The 20,532-nt window shown below is 40.6% G+C and overlaps 1 protein-coding gene across 4 annotated transcripts in view; it reads right to left on the bottom strand.

Annotated features, from left to right (window-relative positions):
- il1rapl1a (interleukin 1 receptor accessory protein-like 1a) overlaps positions 1–20,532 on the bottom strand; it is a 238,661-nt gene that overhangs the window by 113,057 nt on the left and 105,072 nt on the right. For all 4 annotated transcript variants that reach the window (XM_084724694.1, XM_084724693.1, XM_084724696.1 and 1 more), the window contains exons 4-5: positions 19,027–19,213; positions 12,887–13,040 (exon numbers count right to left, since the gene is read on the bottom strand). In XM_084724694.1, the coding sequence (XP_084580820.1) occupies positions 12,887–13,040; positions 19,027–19,213 (341 nt within the window). The remainder of the gene's footprint in view (positions 1–12,886; positions 13,041–19,026; positions 19,214–20,532) is intronic.

The following is a 20,532-nucleotide window of genomic DNA, read 5'->3' as shown; positions in this document are numbered from 1 at the left end:
TTGATCAGTGTCAATAAGGGACAGATCTGCTGCCTCTAAGCCTTTGCATCCAACCAATAGAATCTTTTAGGCAGAACTACAGAAGGAATTTATGTTTTGAGTCTAATGTACTCATGTTACCAGGAGATAGTGAAATGTAGAGTAGTGTGTCATCCATGTAGCCATGACATCTCAAGTACTCTTCAAAATATTTAGCCCTCTAAATATCACATCTCAACAGTATATTGAAGTGTTTTTTTTACTGAAAGGAGACAACCTGACTGAACTATAAAATGTGTCTTTTCCAGATGTGCACTGCCAGTTTATTATTACTGTTGTTGACCTGCACTTCACAAGGCTTCAAAAAACAGATTCATAATTTTCATTTCTCCTCTTCTGCTCTGCAACCCTATAGGCCTAGATAATGATAACAGCCAGAGACTGAGGGTGGGTGTGTGTGTGTGTGTGTGTGTGTGTGTGTGTGTGTGTGTGTGTGTGTGTGTGTGTGGAGCGGGGTAGGTCAGGCAAGATTAATTGTGGGGGATGTAAATTTCATTCGTCACATGCAGATTCATGTCAATTTTAATTGAATTAAAACAATGTGAACCCTGGCCTGCTTAGAGTCTAGGAGGACAGCTGGTGAATAGTGATGAAGTGAGTTGGAGAACACTTGAGAGAAGGGGGAGGGGAAGGGAGGGGGTGGAGAGGTTAGGGGTGAGGAAGAGAGACAGAAGATTAGTTAATGACGAGAGTGATAGCTGACCTTAAACTAATGAGCCATTCGGCCCCACCCTACGCTGGTAATACCACTGTTTCATGAGTAACTCAGCTGCACAGCAAATTTCTTGGGATATGTACACGTCCCATAGAGAACCAGGCTTATACTGACACGTCTCACACATAAAAATGCTTTTATAATGAGATATTTACAACTCTGTTATTATTTTTGTAAAAAGGTAAAAGGTTCTAATGCAGTAGAGCCACCAACATTTATTCATGCACTGTTTCTAACTCAGGAAGTGAGTTAAATCATGGCATCACATCACATTAAGGACACTACAGACTGTGAAAAAGCGATGGGAAAAATGGGCTGAAATAACTGACGACATGTGGCCAAATGCGGAGGAAATACAGACGTCCTCGACCAACTGCCAGACCTGGAGAGACTTCTATTGGAAAAGTTAGCTTTTTTTTTTTTTATCACTCCCAAACAGAAGTGTAAACAGACTGGTCCTCAAATACACTGCTGGAAGGAATGTGGAGAAATCATGGTTGATCATGCTCATGTTTTCTGATCTTGTCCCTCCATTCAGACTTTATGGAAAAAAGTGGCAAAAATCATCCCAAAAGTCTGGATTTCAGTAGGTCTATCAGCACAACATTCATCTTGGAAATATCCCTGACGGACTGACTAAAGAAGACACTCTCCTTCTAAGATCTTACTGGCAGCAATCAAAAAGTCCACTCTCTTGACTCTGAGAGACATGTTATCCAAACCCCTTCTAATGCACAACATGGGTCAACAATGATCTGTAGTGAATCTTTGATATATCTTTTGAAAACAAGTTATATCACCAGTAAATATTTAAGGTAGGGATGCGCCGATACCGATACCAGCATCGGGTATCGGTCCGGTACCGTCCTTACCTACTCGTACTCGACATCCTACAGTCGTTACCACGTCATGAAAAGTAGCTGTTCGACACAAACAAACGTTGAAAGAACCGCCACGATGCAGAGTTCAATGCGTTTGCTGATGCTCACCCTCTTTCTTTGGACGCGCCGTCATCATCAGCGAGAGACATGCTGTCCTCAACATCATCCACTAATGGCCGCAGAGACTTTGGAAACTGTCGGTAAAAGTCCATGTAAAACTGAACTAAATGCAGACAGCACCTGTAGACCGCAGCCAGCCGCTCGCCGCCGGAAACTTGTTGAACGTCTCTGCAAATTAATCCGAAGACGAAGAAAAAACACCGCTGCCCCTTTCTTTGTAATGAGCTGCTACAACTTCTCTTTGTGTACTTTTTCTTCACCAAAACGGCCTGACAGCACAGGACATGCAACTTCACTCTTAGGGGTTCACAACAGGGGAAACAAAACTGTTGCACACATGGCACCACACTCATACCTGTCCCCCGTAAACAACGGCAGGTAGGAACTAATGAGCTCTTGAGAGACATGAAGAAGAAACTTAAATGCTATACATGTAAATGTTAAATTAAAATACTAGGTAAAATGCTGTAAATGATAATGAAATAATTATCATAACACAATTTATAATAGTAAACATAATTCTACAAGTCCATAATAATGTTGTGAAATTATTATAATGAAATATACACAGTAAACTGCACAGCTTAATAAAGAACACAAAATCAGTAAAGTAACTTACTACAAATAACCTAAAAATGTAATGTGTACAGTAACTATGGTTACACTTGTAGCACAAAGCAGCAACAATGTTACATTTAGAAAGTGAGCATCTAATGAAAATAAAAACATGTTTTAAAAGTTATTGTAAGAACTTTAATGGCAAAACAAGTGTTAACAATCCATCCCTAATTTAAAGCATTCATTAAATATCTTGTTCTTGATCACCACAAATCTTTCTCAGTTCTTTTTTCCTTTCTTTCTTTACGAACCAAAGTAATTTTTCTGTTACACATCTAGTTTACACACATGGGTCAAAAATGACTCATGTATAATAATTTTGATAAAAATCGTTGTTTCAGCTTCATTTAGAAAAAATAATAATATGTCATATTTGAAATATGTTTATTTGTCACACATAACACGCATATCACTGATAACCAATAACACTGATATTGAACTGCTGTGTGTCTATAGCATAACTGTAAAGAACTGTATACGGTCGTTCTTAGTTGGTGGAGTGATTGTCTGCTTTATGCCAATAACAAACAAGACTCCAGCATGTGAACTTAGTTACACGGCCCCATGTGGTTAGTGTCCAACTTCTTACAGGGACAAATAGCGCTCAGCTACGTGGGATTGAGCAATAACAGGTCTGTGATGCCCTTAGATGTACAGGGCTGCATGTGCACCACACTGAGTGGATCAGCGTGTGTCTACCTTTTACAGAGAGGCTTGAGAGACTCACTGAACTCCACTCATGACAAGGGTAGAGAATTGCAATAACGAACGGCGAATGTCCAGTAAGCTGGCGTTGATTAAGTCCCTATGCTTGGATAGTTTAGTGAGGAGGGATGATGGACTTTAAGTACTGGTTGTGTTAGAGGAAGGCAGTGGGGTCCTTGTCTGGTGATTCCGGCCTGGCCAACCCAGTCTCAACCCTGGTTACTCTCCGCCTGTCTCTGGGTATCCCGCTCTCCCCTCTCCTCCAGGGGGAGGTGGGGGTTCAATGTCTCCTAAGTTTAGGTTTAGGAACCAAAACTACTTGTTTAGGTTTTCAGAAAAGATTATGGTTCATTTAGATCATAGTTCATTTAGGGGGAAATAATATGTTTATTTCACCAAGGAGACATACCTTTTATAATTATTGTATGTATCATGTATGATATTCTATTTTAAATTTACTCTTTTACTGACCATCCCAAGAGCTTATGTTCTTGTCCTATTTTTATAATGTGAAAAATATTCATAAATAAAATGTAAAAAAAATCAAATAAAATAAAGCTTTTATAATGTGTGCCTTCATGGGTGTTATTGATGTACATGTATGTGTGTACACAGGTGCATACATGTGTGTAGGTGGAGTCAGGAAAAGTCAGCAGCTGGAGTAACACTTATCTCAGGTGTGATTTTATCATCCTCTCCCCAAGGACATGTGCCTGAGTGTTTAGCGTGACCACGACAGGCCGCCACGGGTGCAATGCATTCACACAAGACTCGAGCATATAGACTGAGAGATGGAGAAGGTTTCGGTCGAGAGTAAACATATCTCATTTTCTCACCCCACACCTATCTCACCTTTCTCGTTCCTGTTCCCCCCTGTGCTCTAGGATAATATCAGCGTTAATCGCTTAGTCTCCATCCATCTATCCACCTTCAGCTGGATAGATGTGGGAATGAAAACAGATGGAGGAGTCCTCCTCGCCACAGTCCTCTTTCCTTGTGTCTCTGCTGACTGCTTCTGCCTCCGTCCTTTCCTGCGGTTCCAACATCCGCTGTGGTGAGATTATGCCCAGCTGGCCAGGTAAAAGTCAAGCTCACGCCAGAATAAATAAATAAATAAATAAATCACAGAGAGACGTGATCACATGTGCGCACACAGGCAGTAACATTTTATAAGGCTGTGAAGTGTTGCTGATTCTGAAGGTGACCCTGTAGCAGAAGAACTGTAAGGAACCTTTTACTGCGATGAGACGATGTCCTGGATCACCTCCCCACACCTCAGCTCCTTATTACACACACAAACACGCACACACACACACGCACACACACACACACACACACACACACACACACACACACACACACACACACACGCACACACACACACACACATACAGTATGCATGCTCTCCTGTCTCAAATGTGGGATCCAGCTCAGAGAGACAAGGGCAATCAGGTTACTGTGAACCCTGATGGTTGAATCTTAAATGTAACAGCGCCTGCTGAACACATGAAATCCAGTTGAAATACAGCACTTTTATTTTTGCTCCCACTTTTCATGAGTTTAAGTGAAATCTAAGGCTTCTTCTGTGCACACAAAATTTCACACATCTCTCCTTCTCCATCCATGTAACAGGTGTGGCATATAGTGAAGCTGATTAAACAGCATGTTTATTGCACATGTGTGCCTTGGACTAGTCACAATGAAAGACTAGTGCTCATTGCCTGTGTTGGTTGGGTTGGTTAGGCTGGTTAGGGTTAGGCATAAGGAGTGATTGGTTATGGTTAGGGTAAGAATGTAAGCCAATCAGACACAAGGTAAGGCATGTCTTCTTTGAAAAGAATTTGCTATCTGTAGACTTATATAAAATAGTCATAGTTCAGTCCCTAACAAATGTCTTTTTCTCAAGATATATCTGCACACTTTAGAGTGGTGAGCTACCAGCGGCTACAGTTAGCAACAGTTAGTGGTTACTGTGGTGGCTCAACTAGTGAAAAACTAGGACAAAATCAAAGGTGCTTTTCAATATGGAGAGCTGAGAATAAAACAAAACCACCATATGCAAACAAGCAAAACACCCCAATCAGTCACATATTTCACATTCATGTATATTTATTCAGAGTACATAAAGCGAGCTTGCTTAGCACCTCCCCTCTCACCGTGGATATTCTACAAGAGGTAATGTAAAGTAGATGATTCCTCTCCTCCCCTCGATTTCCTCTTGCCCTATGCACTTCCAATTCACTGTGCCAAATGGTACATTTACATTGGTCATAACCTCAATCACCATGCTTGCAGGCTATGCTGAATGTGCAGACAGACATTTCTACAGTGAGGGGATGCAGACAGAGGTATAATGGGAGCAATAGATAGAAACCCACGCCCGAGGCATCCATCAAACCAAACGACTCCATTACAGTAAGTCCGACAGAGGCAAACGGTAATGTGCACTGTGATAAACACTGGGATAATAGTCTGTTTATAGTCCTGGACACACTGTTTCTGCTGGGAAACACTGGCAAGGAATACAGATAAGATACAGGAGCAGCAACCTCTCTATCTTTTTCATTCTTTCTATCTCTTCTCCTCTCTCTTCTTTGCTGTTATCAGTCACTTTCACTCCCTTGTTCTCTTTATCCATTTCCGCTCACTCTGTTAATATTTTCCTTCGTACAGAAAGCAATGGGAGCTGCATACATCAGCTGCACTTGGCTTTTATCTGGTGTCATACTATGGTAGTATTACCATCACAGTGCTAGAATGAGGCCTAGGAGAACCATAAAAATTGAATAGAAATTATTCAGATGAACTATTTAAAAAACAGACATCACACACCACATCAGACACCAGTATGTATGTACATACAACATTAAAGGTGCAACATGTAAGAATTTTATTTATGGATAAGACTGTCACATTTCAAATTTATACAACCCCAATCTATACAAATAAAGTTGGGATGTAGGGTAAAACGTAAATAAAAACAGAATGCAATGATTTGCCAAAAACTTACTATACTCAGTACAGTACAGAGAGATGAATGAAAGATATGAAAGATATGTAATGTTCAAACTGATTAACTTAATTGTTTTGTGTAAAACAAATTGAATTTGATCCCTGCAACTTGATCCAGGGGGCATGTTTACCACTGTGTCACATCACATTTTCTTTTAACAACACTCAGTAGCATTTTAGAACTGAGGACAATAATCTTTGATTTTTTGAAAGCTGAAGCACCTGAAGTTATGACTTCAGGTGCTCAATAGTTTGGGATCTCTGTGTGTTATATTTTGAACTTCTTAACGCACCACACATTTTCAATGGGAGACAGTTCTGGACTGCAGGCAGGTCAGTCTAGTACCTGAACTCTTTTACTACAAAGCCATGCTGTTGTAACACGTGCAGAATACGTCTTGGCATTGTTGTGCTGAAATAACCAGGGATATCTCTGAAAAAGACGTTGTCTGGATGGCAGCATTTGTTGCTCCAAAACCTGAATGTACATTTCAGCATCAATGGGATCAGTGTACTCAACAAATAGGAGGAAGCATTTCCCGTTAGCTGGCTGCTCTAAAATGTGTGGTTTTATCTTGAATTTATGAGGCCTTTAACTATGGGTGTTTCACATAGAGCTACAGATACCAAATTATTTTCCCAGGAGGGAAAATTCAAGAACTGCCCTACTCTGCCTCCAGTGACAGCTCCTATACTCTGCAGACTCCTGGTGAACATGGCCAGACCAGGACCCAACACCGCCTCTGGAGACTGGTGGTCAGAGGCCAGTTTGATGACTGGGAATATAGTACTGAGGTGATTTATAGCTGCTCCAACCAGGACTTTGACTCCAGGGACAGCAAAGACATGATGGGTTCAAGCAGGAACAAGAGAGGTGTTAAGTGGGAGAGGAGTGAAAGAGAGGTCAGACATGAGTCAGCTCGAACTGCCCAAGGCCTGAATGGAGGTTATGCTGGGATCAGGCTTGGGGTGCCGGGGGTCAAATTCAACAAGAAAATCACCTCAGTGTAATTGGACTGAGGCCCGATTGGACATTGCAGTGACTCACTGTTGCCTCTTGAGGCACAAAGTGGTATTATGAGATAGGACGAGCTGAGGCTAGGTGTTAGCGTGCTAACTTCAGCAGATATAGACAATACATAGGCATATTTGACATAAAGTCAAACCTGGTATTTCTCCACATCCTGTTGATAATTTTAGTAAATCTGAATGTTTTAAACTTAGATTCTTGCATATTGCTCTTTTGAGACAAGAAACACACAAGCAGGAATATATAGAGTGGTCCAAACTGTACATGCACATATCAATTAATCATAAGTGGCTCGTTTCAGCTGAGGCGTTGCTTCTCATGTCTCTGATAGTAGAACAAGGATAAACACAAGAGTAGACTAATATGACCACACTCCGTACTCTTCAGAGGACCCGGGAAAATAGCAAACTTGCTGCTGCTATGAATCAATTATAAGAGTACACAAAAGGGCACTCTCTTTACAGATGGGAGGTTGAGGTGAAGCCTACGGAGGCGAGAGAGAAAACTAAATCTCTCCATCTGTTGATAATGGTGAATTTTTTCTCAATGCACACGCTGACAGTGTGAGACTGTACCTTGCCATGTGCACATTCTCTAAACGAGATAAGAACATTCAAATGCACCCTGACATAAACTGGAGAGAACATAGAACGAGGCAAGGGGTGGCTGTTTCTTTTACATTTTCTATTAACCTGAGAAGCGTTGGTGCTTGATTAAGGGGCTTCTGGATAAACCTGATCCGGGTGAGCTTGTGTTTATGCCCATAGTTAACCTCTATTACAAGAGCGACCTCAGTTCAGATAGCAGCTTCTGTACTGCTCCTAATGGAGGTCGTTACATAGTGCAGCACAGTCAGAACAGAACACACACATACACACACACACATATACACACACACACACACACACACACAATTTGCAGCATAGCAGGGTCAAAGCAAAGGCCAGTGTCTATTGCGCTATATTCAAGATCAGTTAAACTTAATGACCTCCTTCATCTTCTTGGCCTATCAAATAAACTACAACATTAGCCCTCAGATCTCAGACGTAGTTTGGCCTTTTATGCTTGCCATCCAGGCAATGTCGGCTGTAACAGGATGTGATAAAATGTGGATAATCTCACGCCCACTTGAGGGGATGATGGTGTAGGTTTATTAAAGGAAATGAGCCTTTGGTCAGACTGAGCTAATCTAATTCTACCAGCATACTATGGCTTTAAAGAGAAGGTATCCCACTGGCTTGTAATAAGGTGATATGCTGTGGTCATGTAGAGCCAGCCATATTTTTACAGGAGAAGCAGCACAGTTGATGACACAGAATTGGTGACTGAAAAAGGCACCTATTGTGGATCATTTTCTCTACACACTCATTGATTGTTTTCTTATAAATACAGGACACTGGGTCAGGCGGTTTACATGGAGACACTGAACATTGTCTTCATTTTGGATATGTGCTCCATGTAAATTATTTCATGTAGTGCAGAAGGAGAAACAATTGTGGGAAACCCATATCAGCCTGCATCAAATAAAATTACTTCCTGGTTTTTGATGACTTACTGACGTTTCATTATGTGAAACGTGTCGAGGTACTTCAGACTGTGTGGGTGTTTGTATGTGGCTCTGTGTGCATGCAAGCGTTACACAGAGGCATACAAGAAACCGCTGTTGGTTGAGTAAGAACACACAGTGGAATTTTTTTTTTCTGTCTTTCTGACTCACTCTTGTTCACGTGGTTGATTTAACCCTAAAGCTTGCTGTTCCCCGTTATATATTTTCTATTGTTCTGGCTCCTACTGCTCAGCCTGGTTTATTTATACTTTGCATTGCACACAGGGCTTATGTATGGAAAGAATTCGCTTTACCAAAGTTTCCCTCTCTCTTTCTGCCTCCCTATGCATCTTTCTCTCCCTCTTTCTACTTTCTCCTTCCTCCCCTCTGCGATGTCTTTAATGTGAACTGTGTATATTTATAAGCCAATAAAGTTTTTATGACCACAGTCATTATAGAACATTGAGGTCATGCTGACAGGCTAACAAACACACAAGGATAAAGCCAAAGTACATACAGCAGATAGCCAACATGGACTTCACTCACCAAACGTACAAACTCTACAGCACATAGAGGTCTGCAAGCCTGCCAGGACCCAACTGGCCCCAACACAGTGAGTCTATTTGGGTCAAACTGCTTTAACTTCTCTCCTTTCATTGTGCCCTTATATGCCCAGAGCAAACACTAACAAACACTAGCAAACCACTAAATTACTATATTCTTAGAGATTATTTTGTAAACATTATAGCATTTTCTTCACATGCATGTTAACTGTCACATGTAATGCACATTGACAATGCAGATCAATTCAAGTTGGAGCATCAGTGGTTCCTAAAAGTTCCTAATGCTTTAGTTAAGGCTGCATTTTGAGGGGTTTTGATTGCAATACAAATATAAACATTGAGTGGTCATCTCCAGTGCAAATAAAAGAAGGACATAAGTCTTTATGTACTTATTTGCTGCTGGATCATGAACATGCATCAGAAACAGTGCGCATCTCAGAGAGTGCTCACGTCATAGAGAGCTTAAAGCGACAGTGTCTCTGACCAGGTTCAGACACGAGCTGAAAAATCACACATTTTATCAGGCCAGAGCTGGGCTAGGTCAGAAGTTTTTGGCCTGTGCAGGGCTGGCATAGCACACAATTGCACATATTTAATGTATTAAATATGTATTCACAACAACAGTGTTGATAAGACACACAAATAAAGAGGAAAGTAACAACAAAAACATTAAACCACAAATATGAATGAATAAATAAACATATGTTCCCAGGTATTCCTCCTGGTACTGGCCATGCGGATAGTACTCTGCCACCATAAGCTGAGAGGAATTAAGTTTGTATTGCTCACAAAATGAAAACACAGCAGCCACAGTCCACAGACTTTGCCTTCAGACAGTTTTCAAGAAAAAATAAATAAATAAAAAAGTCCTCAGGAGATTATTTTGACATTGTCTCAGGAAAGACACATTGCTCCGGATCTAAATGTAATTTCCCAATGCTGGGACCACCCCAAATTCTGTTGACATCCATTGTAATGGGTAAGCAGCAGAAGTCGCAGCAGCATATATTTCTAAACATGGGCAGATGAAACAAAACAAACTAAAAAATATATGGATAGGGAGAAAAATATGCTGTGAAATGGAGTCAACACACCCTTCAAACTGCAGGGCCAAAACTGGTTAAGAAACTCATGGACCTACTGCTGGTGGCCTCTCACACTGCATATAGTAATATGTTCATGCTGTAAGGACTTTCAAATTAAGGTATTTTACACAGATTCATTGGAAAATTGAGCACTTGGAGTACTCCTCTACGATGGTAATGGTGTTAAAATGAAATCTAGTGAATCTTCCTCCTATCTGCTTCATATTTATTGAGCCCCACGGGGGATAAAATGTGGGCCATCAATCACAAGAGCTGCCAATCTCGAAGCCACATCTCTAGGATTCACATTTTAGCCTCATCCAATAGTTCACCATGCTGAGGTGGAGGTGTGTATCTCCCTATTTGCTAGATAACAAACAGCCTGTGGGTCTCACACTGTTATCGCCCTCATATCACACAAGAGCAATGACCAGCCACATAAATAAACACCAAACAAGATACTAATCAAATGCTGACACTACTTCAGCATGGACTAACATCACACACACGTTCAGAAACTCACTGAGTTGATAAATCCACTAATAGAGCTTTACTAATTAAAAATAAATACCAACATCAATGCAGCATGGAAAAATAGCTGTCCAGTTGTTTTGATTTAGACATAAAGCTAAGCACATAATCACACACCACACAATGATGCAATGACCAAGCAACCAGGGTTATAGTGAAGGGTTAATCCACCAAAAATCAATGTGGACACATTTTTGAGCTTACCACCTTTACTCCATTCATCTTTGATATACATTTGCAATCATACCATCCTAAGCAGTGCCAAACTCATGCAATGAAGGTATGTGCAGCAGAGGTGGCTAAACTAATGCACATTCTTGACTCAAGCAGAAGAGCAGATACTACAAAAGTGAAAAAGTACAGGCTCTGAAATGTATTCAGATTATAAAAGTAAAAGGTCGCCCCCTGAAGGACATTTGTACTGGCTGCTTCTGTGTAAAAGTAACTGATCCTCTCCTCTTATCCATGATCGTGTATCCCTCTTGTCTGTTTTGCCTTGTAATATCCAGGGGCTGTCATAAGCTGCAACCTAAGGGCCCCATGTACACGAGGGCCCTGGATGAACTATTTTTAATTATTTAAATGGACTTCATTAATAAAACAAGACAAAACAAACAAACTAACTAACAAAAAAACATGACCTCTAATGGCCTGTAAAAATATTTGGCAGCTGACTGTGTAGATGTGGGCAGCATACACCCAAACAGCTGCTAGCCACATCATGTGGCCTGGTTCATGAGGTCAATTTGGTTTTCAAATAGAAAACTAAAACTGCAACCAGTTTGCAGATGCACTGTGAATAATGTGAAGAATGTGTATCCCAGTGAACCTTGAGTGTGTGCCTGTGGGCTGTGTAATATTACTAGTGCACTTTTACACATGGCATCAAATTACTATTTTCTGGTAAAGCATGATGACTAATGCAGGCCCAACAAAAAAAAGTGTCTATGGCAATGTCTGTCATGCATTATGTGCAGTGTTGGATACACCAGGGGATTGTCTTTTTGTCTTTTTGACGTTGGGAAGGCAGCAATAAAAATTACCAACAATTCTTCTCAAATGTAAGGAGTAGAAAGTACAGATGTTAGAGATATACAGATATTATATAAATAAATACAAAGTACAGACACCTCAAAACCCTACCTGAGTATTTGTACTTTGTTGCTTCCCATTTCTGTTCTACAGCATGAGTTTTTTTTTATGTCAGTTACCGCCAAATGATTATTACAAATTGGAGGTCACACAGTTCTCATTTTATTCACAATGAAACCACAATTTTAGGTTAATTTGTATGATGTAACCCTTCTGGGAACAAAACAATCGGTAGCACATGGGTCATGGAACAATCTAGACAGAAAGAAAAGCAGGAAAAAAAAAAACTGGATTTGACCTTTTCATCAACCCTAATCAGAGCAGTTGACCTGGCAGAACACACAAGCTCAGAGCACCCGGTCCCCGGGTCTCACCCTGGGGTCTACTCACACTGAAAAACATCAAATAAATGCATTTATTTATCGTGCTCACCTTGCAGCTGTGCAAGGCAAAAAAAAACAAAAAACAAAAAAAGACAGAGAGTAGGAGATGGATAGAAACAGAGGGAGCAGAGTAAGAGCACTGTAAATCTCCTGACCTTGGTCTTGGCTCTTTAGCTCTCTGTGTGAAAGGGTTTAGCCTATAGCCTTAAATATTTCAACACTGCTTGGTTGGCTGGAAAGTGCTGAGTTAGAAGAAGGGATAGAGGCCAGGCCACAGCATTCAACCTCCCCCAGCAATTAACACAGCAGCAGGGCATCGCTGCAGTGCTCAGTGATACGTGTGTGTGTGTGTGTGTGTGTGTGTGTGTGTGTGTGTGTGTGTGTGTGTGTGTGTGTGTGTGTGTGTGTGTGTGTGTGTGTTGCTATTCATTCCTTTTCTCTAGTGCCTGTAACTCCATTGATTCTTGCAACATTAACGACAGAGTTCATTAAAATAGACACCCCTAACCCTTCCACACACAAAAACCCCACACTTTTTTTGTTTTTTGTTTGTTTTGAGGACTTACCAGTTACTGTGAGTTCAGTCGTTCTCCTGACCACAAAACCACCAAATTGGACCTCACAGGTGTAATTCCCAATGTCGTCTTCCTTTACCTCCTGGATAGACAGAATGTCTCTCTTCTGGATGATACTGGCACGCCACTGCTTTGGACGGCACTCCTGCACATTTGACAAGGACAGGCAGGTCAGACTTAAAACCTCTACCCAAAGCTTAATATTGACAATCAATTCAATTCAATTTAATTTAATTCAAAAAAGCTTTACTGGCATGGGACACAGACATTTACATTGCCAAAGCAAGTGTGAAAAAAACAAAACAAACAAAATAAACGTATATTGCCAAAACAAGTGTGAAATACAAACCGCAAAAAAGTACACAAACAGACGAAATGTGGTTTTGTTGGTAGAAATATACGTACATAAATGAGTAAAGGAAAAATCTGTAATATAGTCACTGTACTTAGTCATTAAATGACCAGGATTTGTCATCAGAGGAAGCATGTCAAGTTGAAATACTCGCTCCTCTGACAACAGCGCTACACCCATAGTGTAGAGGTGGAAATTCCTTTTCCGAGCTGGAATAATGGGTTATTTCCCCTTTTCACATGAATTAGAGTTCATAGTAATGTAGAATGTTTGCCAAATAAGTTTGTGTCTGTTTATGATTCATAAGAAATAACTGATGACCTTTTAGAAGGAGTAGATTTTTATAACGGTTAAATTCAGCAAAATGTTAATGGAGTTTGGCAGGCAGTTAGGCAAGAAGTCACTGAACTCACACTATAGTGTGTATTTTCACAGCAGTCAGCTTTTGTTTCTGGAATAACAAGCTTAACTTTACATTGACAAGGAGTTAGAAATATCTGATCAACAATGTAGGATTCCTTGTTGCTTGATATTGCCAGATAAAAATGTTGCACCTGTCTTGTACTCCTGCAGCATCTCTGCAGCCTGCAGGCAATCTGCCTGAGCTTCCTCTAGTCTTGGAAAGAAGAGGCAGGGGCAAACAACTCACTTTAGCCATAGACTGTATATTAAGTAGGAATTCAAACAGTCTATGGCTCAAACTTGCTGTTTGGACTGCAGTACTGATTTTTGGATGTGCAATTGCTACATATGGCGCACATAACATATATTTACTGTGCAACCATGAACGATGTTTGGTTAGTCCTAGTGTGTTTCGCAGATCACATTCTGGGCCTGAAGATGTACAGACAGCATTAGATTATGCAAAAATTACTAGATAGTGCAAAAAGTTGCTGAGACAGTTATAATAGTAGTACAGTTATAAACTGTATGTATGTACAGTAAGTTTGTCTATGAGGTCAACCCAGTGCAAATGGTCAGTACAGGAACACACAAGTGATTGACAGTCCTCATGGTGGTTGTATTCCACTGAAAGTCTTTCTTTCGTCACAGCAGCTCACAAATCTTTGTGCTGTGTTTGCACATTCAGACATGTTTTCACGTCTTTTCATGTCTTTTTGGCTGGTTGTGAACTGCAGGTAGTATTTGTCTCTGATGTCTTTGAACAGTGGGCAGGTGGATAAAACGTGCAGCTCAGTCTCCACCTCCTGCTGTGTGCAGTGGGTGCACAGTCTTTCTTCTCTGGGGAGCCAGGTCTGCCTGTGGCAGCCTCTCTCCATGGTGAGGTTGTGCTCACTCAGTCTGTACATGGCAAAGGATTTCCTTAATTTTGAATCGGTCACAGTGGTCTGGTAATCCGCCACTGAGAATTCTCTGTTTAAGGTCAAAGAGCTTGTTCTGTTTTTTTGGCTGATTCTTTCCTATCAAATGGTTTCTTTTTTTAAGTTTCATTTAGTTTGATCTAATGAGGTTTCTGTTGGGGGGGGGCTCTGTTTGTATTTGAGTCCCAGAACCAGCTGGCTGAGGAGGCTTCTTTCTAGGTTCTCTCTGTATGTGAGGGTGCTGTTATGGATGATAAAACACTAAAGGTACTGTGTGCTAGTGTTGTAGTCAAGACCACCTAAACTGAGACAAGTCAGAACCAACATTCAAGACCAGGACTTCGAGAGGTTGAGAACATGCTAGGGTAAGTCCGAGTCAAAACCAACTGCTGTAACATCTCTAGCTCTCTCACCCAAGTGAGGGAGCGATAATGCGGTGTGTAATGTCAGAGCTGACATTAGCGAACACTGATGTAACGTAACTATATACACAAACACTTACACACACACATACACTGATCAGGCATAACATTATGACCACTGACACGTGAAGTGAATAACGCTGATTATTTCTTCATCATGGCACCTGTTAGTGGGTGGGATATATTAGGCAGCAAGTGAACATTTTGTTCTCAAAGTTGATGTGAAGAAACAGGAAGCAGAAGCAGAAATGGGTAAGTGTAAGGATTTCAGCGAGTTTGACAAGAGCCAAATGATGATAGCTAGACAACTGGGTCAGAGCATCTTCACAACTGCAGCTCTTGTGGGGTGTTCCTGGTCTGCAGTGGTCAGTATCTATCAAAAGGGGTCCAAGGAAGGAACAGTGGTGAACCGGTGACAGGGTCATGGGTGGTCAAAGCTCACTGATGCATGTGGGGAGCGAAGGCTTGTCCATGTGGTTCGATTGAATAGACGAGCTACTGTTGCTCAAATTGCTGAAGTTAATACTGGTTCTGATAGAAAGGTGTCAGAATACACAGTGCATCGCAGTTTGTTGTGTATGGGGCTACAGAGCCGTAGACCAGTCAGGGTGTCCATGCTGACCCCTGTGCACCACCGAAAGTGCCAACAATGGGCACATGAGCATCAGAACTGGACCACGGAGCAATGGAAGAAGGTGGCCTGGTCTGATGAATCACGTTTTCTTTTACATCACATGGACGGCCGGGTGCATGTGCGTCACTTACCCGGGGAACACATGGCACCAGGATGCACTATGGGAAGAAGGCAAGCCGGCGGAGGCAATGTGATGCTTTGGGCAATGTTCTGCTGGGAAACCTTGTCCTGCCATCCATGTGGATGTTACTTTGACACGTACCACCTACCTAAGCATTGTTGCAAACCATGTACACCCTTTCATGGAAACTGTATTCCCTGATGGCTGTGGCCTCTTTCAGCAGGATAATGCGCCGTGCCACAAAGCAAAAATGGTTCAGGAATGCTTTGAGGAGCACAACAACGAGTTTGAGGTGTTGACTTGGCCTCCAAATTCCCCAGATCTCAATCCAATCGAGCATCTGTGGGATTTGCTGGACAAACAAGTCCGATCCATGGAGGCCCCATCTCATAACTTACAGGACTTAAAGGATCTGCTGCTAACATCTTGGTGCCAGATACCACATCACACCTTCAGGGGTCTAGTGGAGTCCATGCCTCAATAGGACAGGGCTATTTTGGCAGCAAAAGGGGGACTAACATAATATTAGGCAGGTGGTCATATGTTATGCCTGATTGGTGATTGATGTATTTACTGGCTACATACATTGGTTACGTATATTAGCAACACAAATTGATTGCTTCTGAAGTAGAATATTGTGGATCCAACAAAAGACGTTGTTTCATGACATCTGAAATAGTGTGAGATCATGGGAATTCATGGGAGTTCTTCACAGTTAAAAAAAACATAATTGCAGATGAAAATCTACCTGACATGACTCAAGCAGAAATCATGCTCACAGATGAGATATAAAAGTATTATTTATGTTACATTTAGTCATGTTCATTGACTCCCTTCCTGTCTAGCAGATGTGTCCGGCTTTTACAAGGAAGTTACAGCAACCAGTGGCTAGCAAGGAAATGTATCATTACCTTGAATAAATTTTTCTGGGTTTGACCATTATTGGAAACATTTGGGATGATGTAAGTGCAGTCAGTAGCCGTCCTTTCATAAAATAAAAAGAAATAAAAACTAAAATGATCAACCATGTAATATAATGTAGTCCAGTTATATTACAGTCCAGTGCAGTATTGAGTAATTTTTAAATTCTTGTATTGCGTATTCTTGTATATTTTATTTCATGCCTATAAGAAATAAGTCAAAAATGCACAGGCAATTTTGTCATACCCCTGCAGTTGAAACAAACAAGACTAAGTAGAAATGGCGTTGATTCCGAGGTGAGACCTTCAAAAAGTGGTCTTCAGACTGGTCTCAAGACCAAGACTGATGTCAGTACTACAACACTGCTGTGTGCTGCACATGGTCAGAATGAAATATCCTGGGCAAGCCTGACATTATGAAATTTAAGACCCTCACTTTGCTTCATAATGAATTAGATCCATCAGATTTCAAGTGGCCTGAGCTGGGCACAAAAGCTTTCAAACATCACTGAGCATTACGAGAGTGGATGAAGTGGCAGGGATGCATAGCTTGGCACTCTGACATAAAAACTCCATACAGTAAAATGATAAGGCTTGGCCATTATCCTACTTATCTAATCAAGATTTATTGCACTGAACTAAATATTCTCCACTCAATACTCCAGTAGAGCCACAGAGGATAGAGAATGTTATTTACAGGAGTCTCTGTTGGCAAAATAAGTGTGTTTGTGCTGCGTCTGTGCGTGTGTGAGTATGTGCATGCAGGCACAATGAGTGAGTCCATGACATGATCCTCTTTCTCCAGTCCCTCGCTACTCTGGCAGTGACAACGATGGCTCGGCGGATTCTATTCCACCATTGCTCCCGGCAACCTTCGAATTCAATCACTGTGGCTCCGCAGTGGTCCAAATAACTCTGGGTTCCAGCACTCCCAGTCATTACCCAGACCGTAATTGAATTCTGGAAAAACCTAGAGGTCGAGCCCGGCTGAGCTAATCTACTGCTGATCTGCCTGTGATTAGTCTGGCCTGAGCCCTTCTTCAGGATGCACTTTGTTGTCCGCAGGCAGTGCCTGACCTGGGAAAGGCAAGAACCCAGGTGAGAGAGGAGAGGGCGCATGCTGAACAAAGATCAGGGACTGGCAGAATTTGGAGGACATCCACTCATTCCGCAGGGCAGAAAGTGACATTGCACAATTTTCTCCTCATACTCGTTTTGTGTTCATTACAAAAGCCATCTCTGTGGATGCCCTCTACTCAGTCCTTGTTCTGTCCAGATGACTCTCATAGTGCAAAAGCACTTTTGGAATTCATTGTCATCATTTGCATCTACACATAATCTGCCTAAGTGATCTGGAACCACGATTCCAAAAAGGCTTTAAACATAAATAGCCAAGAAATTAGATGAAAACAAACCAATGAACCATTCAATAATATTCCTCGGTTGTATAGTCACAAAGACCGACTCCCTCCTTGTTACTTTCCTCTAACACATAACAAATAACAGTATTCAAGGCACACAAACACACCACTGAACCTTCAGGCAGGTCTGCCATCCCTCCAGGTCCTGTACACCTTCAAGACCCTGAGGCTAATGTGGACATAAGCTGACAGTCCATCAGCACCAAAACCTTGCTCCACAAGAACCTTTTCTTTCCCAACTGCAGCTGGCCTGATCAAAAAAAATACCTAACACCTTACATTAACACATTGTACATATATTGGTGAGACTTTATTTGAAGGGGTGTGCATAAGACCCTCATTACACTGCTATAACCATGTCACGACACCTGTCATTAACATGAAGGCATCTTTATGAATGTTTATGACTACTGTCATTAAGTGTTAGTTGGCCAATTATGTCATCTTTAATGCACAGTTGACATTGCTTGAGATGTCTTTGTTATGACAATTTGACATTAATTGAGCCGATAATGTCTTTGTAATGACAAATTCATCATAAACAAGACAACATAACCTCTTGATGTCTTTGTCATGACATCTTGACATTACTAAACTGAAAGAAAATATTTAGCTTTATGCTTTAAAAATACATTAGGCTGTTATATGTGGTTGGTTTTGACACTGGCAGTCATGAGATCAGTATAGCCATGTCATTAATATTTTCCTTGACCTCAAAGCAAAACTGTACATTTGAGACTTGTCATAAAGATGTCATTGAGGTTTGATACACTGTCAAATGCTTTTATAACAGTAAATTCCTCCTATGCATAAACCTGCTTGGCAAAAAAAAAAAAAAAGATTATGAATTCCTATATATCAATGATGCACAAATTACAGGCTATAGAGATTAATATAATCACGCAATTGCAAACATGCTGGGTCAGAAGACTAGCCCACCTTGTACCACGTGATGTCCGGCTCTTTGCCCGGTTCAACATAGTCATCTATGTCAGGACAGAGGATGTCTTTATTCTTGCTGAGCTCAGCCTTCTCATTTCGCCTCATGTTGGAGTTGTAGCAGAGGTTTGTGTCATTCTCTGCCACTGTCAGGGACATGGACACCTTCATACAGTACGTAGAGTTCCTGTGGGCAGAGAACAACAACACAAGAAGGTTATGAGTCATCTTTACTTGTGTGAATCTGGGAATTCAGTAAGAACTTATATTATGTCATACTACCACACCATGGCTGTACCAACAACGATTAATTTTTTAAACCAGATTAAAATTTTAATTATGTTTAATTAAAAATTAAAACTTAAAACTAAGAAATGTTAAAGTTAAACCTCTTTGTAAACCCCAATTTAGTTTTTTCTCTAAACCCAGATAAAATTTAAAGCACCAAAACTCAAATTTAAAATGTGATCCAGTTCTAACTTTAAACTTACACTTCAGGAGGTTTAATTTTTAAAGTGGCTGCCTTTTTGAAATGGATCGAGCAAAATATTCAAGTTCCTTAAAGAATAAACTCAACCAAATTCAGTGAAATTCAGAGACATCTCTTCTTTCTTTCACTCCAGTTGATCAATTAAAACAGTCTGCCAGTTGCTGCAGGCAAATTTGGCCATAATGTTCCATTAGTTCAGCCAAGTTTTTCTCAAAGGAGGAGAAATTAGAGCTCCTACATCATGATGTTAGTTAGGCTAACTAACTTTTTAGCAAGCTAGCAAAACCTGTAATGTTTTGATACCTCTTTTAGCTAGCCAGCAAACAATGCAACCTTTTCCCAACTGTTTAGCCAGCTAGCAAACAATGTAAGATTTTGTTAACTTTTTAGCTAGCTAGCAAACAACAAAATGTTTTGTTTTGTAGCACGCACAATGTAACATTTTGGTTTTTTTTTTGCTAGGTACAAAATAATTTGATATTTTATTAACTTTTTTGTTAACCTGAAAACAATGTTACACTTCGCATCTTGTTACAGAGCCAAAACACCCCTACCTCCTCAAGTCTTACTTATTAGGTTCCAACAATATGCAGATTTAGTTTTCATTTATTAATTAAATTTCATTTGGGTAAGCAAGCATTTCCATAATGATTAAATTCTACTTAGTTTAATTTTACATTAATACACTTGAATTTACTAAACTGAGATTTTTCTTTATTTATGCAACAGAGTACTGTTTAATTTTAAATATGGATTTTACTCATCACTCACCTAGTTTTTCTTAAGCCTGATTAGAATTAATATTAGAATAAATTCATCATTGTTGCAACCCATTTTAACAGTATTCATGTTCATTCATCTGCGTTATTATAGAAATTAAGATGCAAAATCATTAATACAAAAACACTGATACTACTGCACACTCAAACAAGTGGAATGTTATCTTTGCTCCCTTTGATACCATTTTAGTTATTTTTATCCTCCTTGATCCCTCCTCTGCCTCACTCCCCCTCCCC

This window comes from Lutjanus erythropterus, chromosome 8 (genome assembly GCF_056507025.1).
Source record: "Lutjanus erythropterus isolate fLutEry1 chromosome 8, fLutEry1.hap2, whole genome shotgun sequence".
Classification (NCBI taxonomy): domain Eukaryota; kingdom Metazoa; phylum Chordata; class Actinopteri; order Lutjaniformes; family Lutjanidae; genus Lutjanus; species Lutjanus erythropterus.
This window is presented reverse-complemented; position numbering and strand designations above follow the sequence as displayed.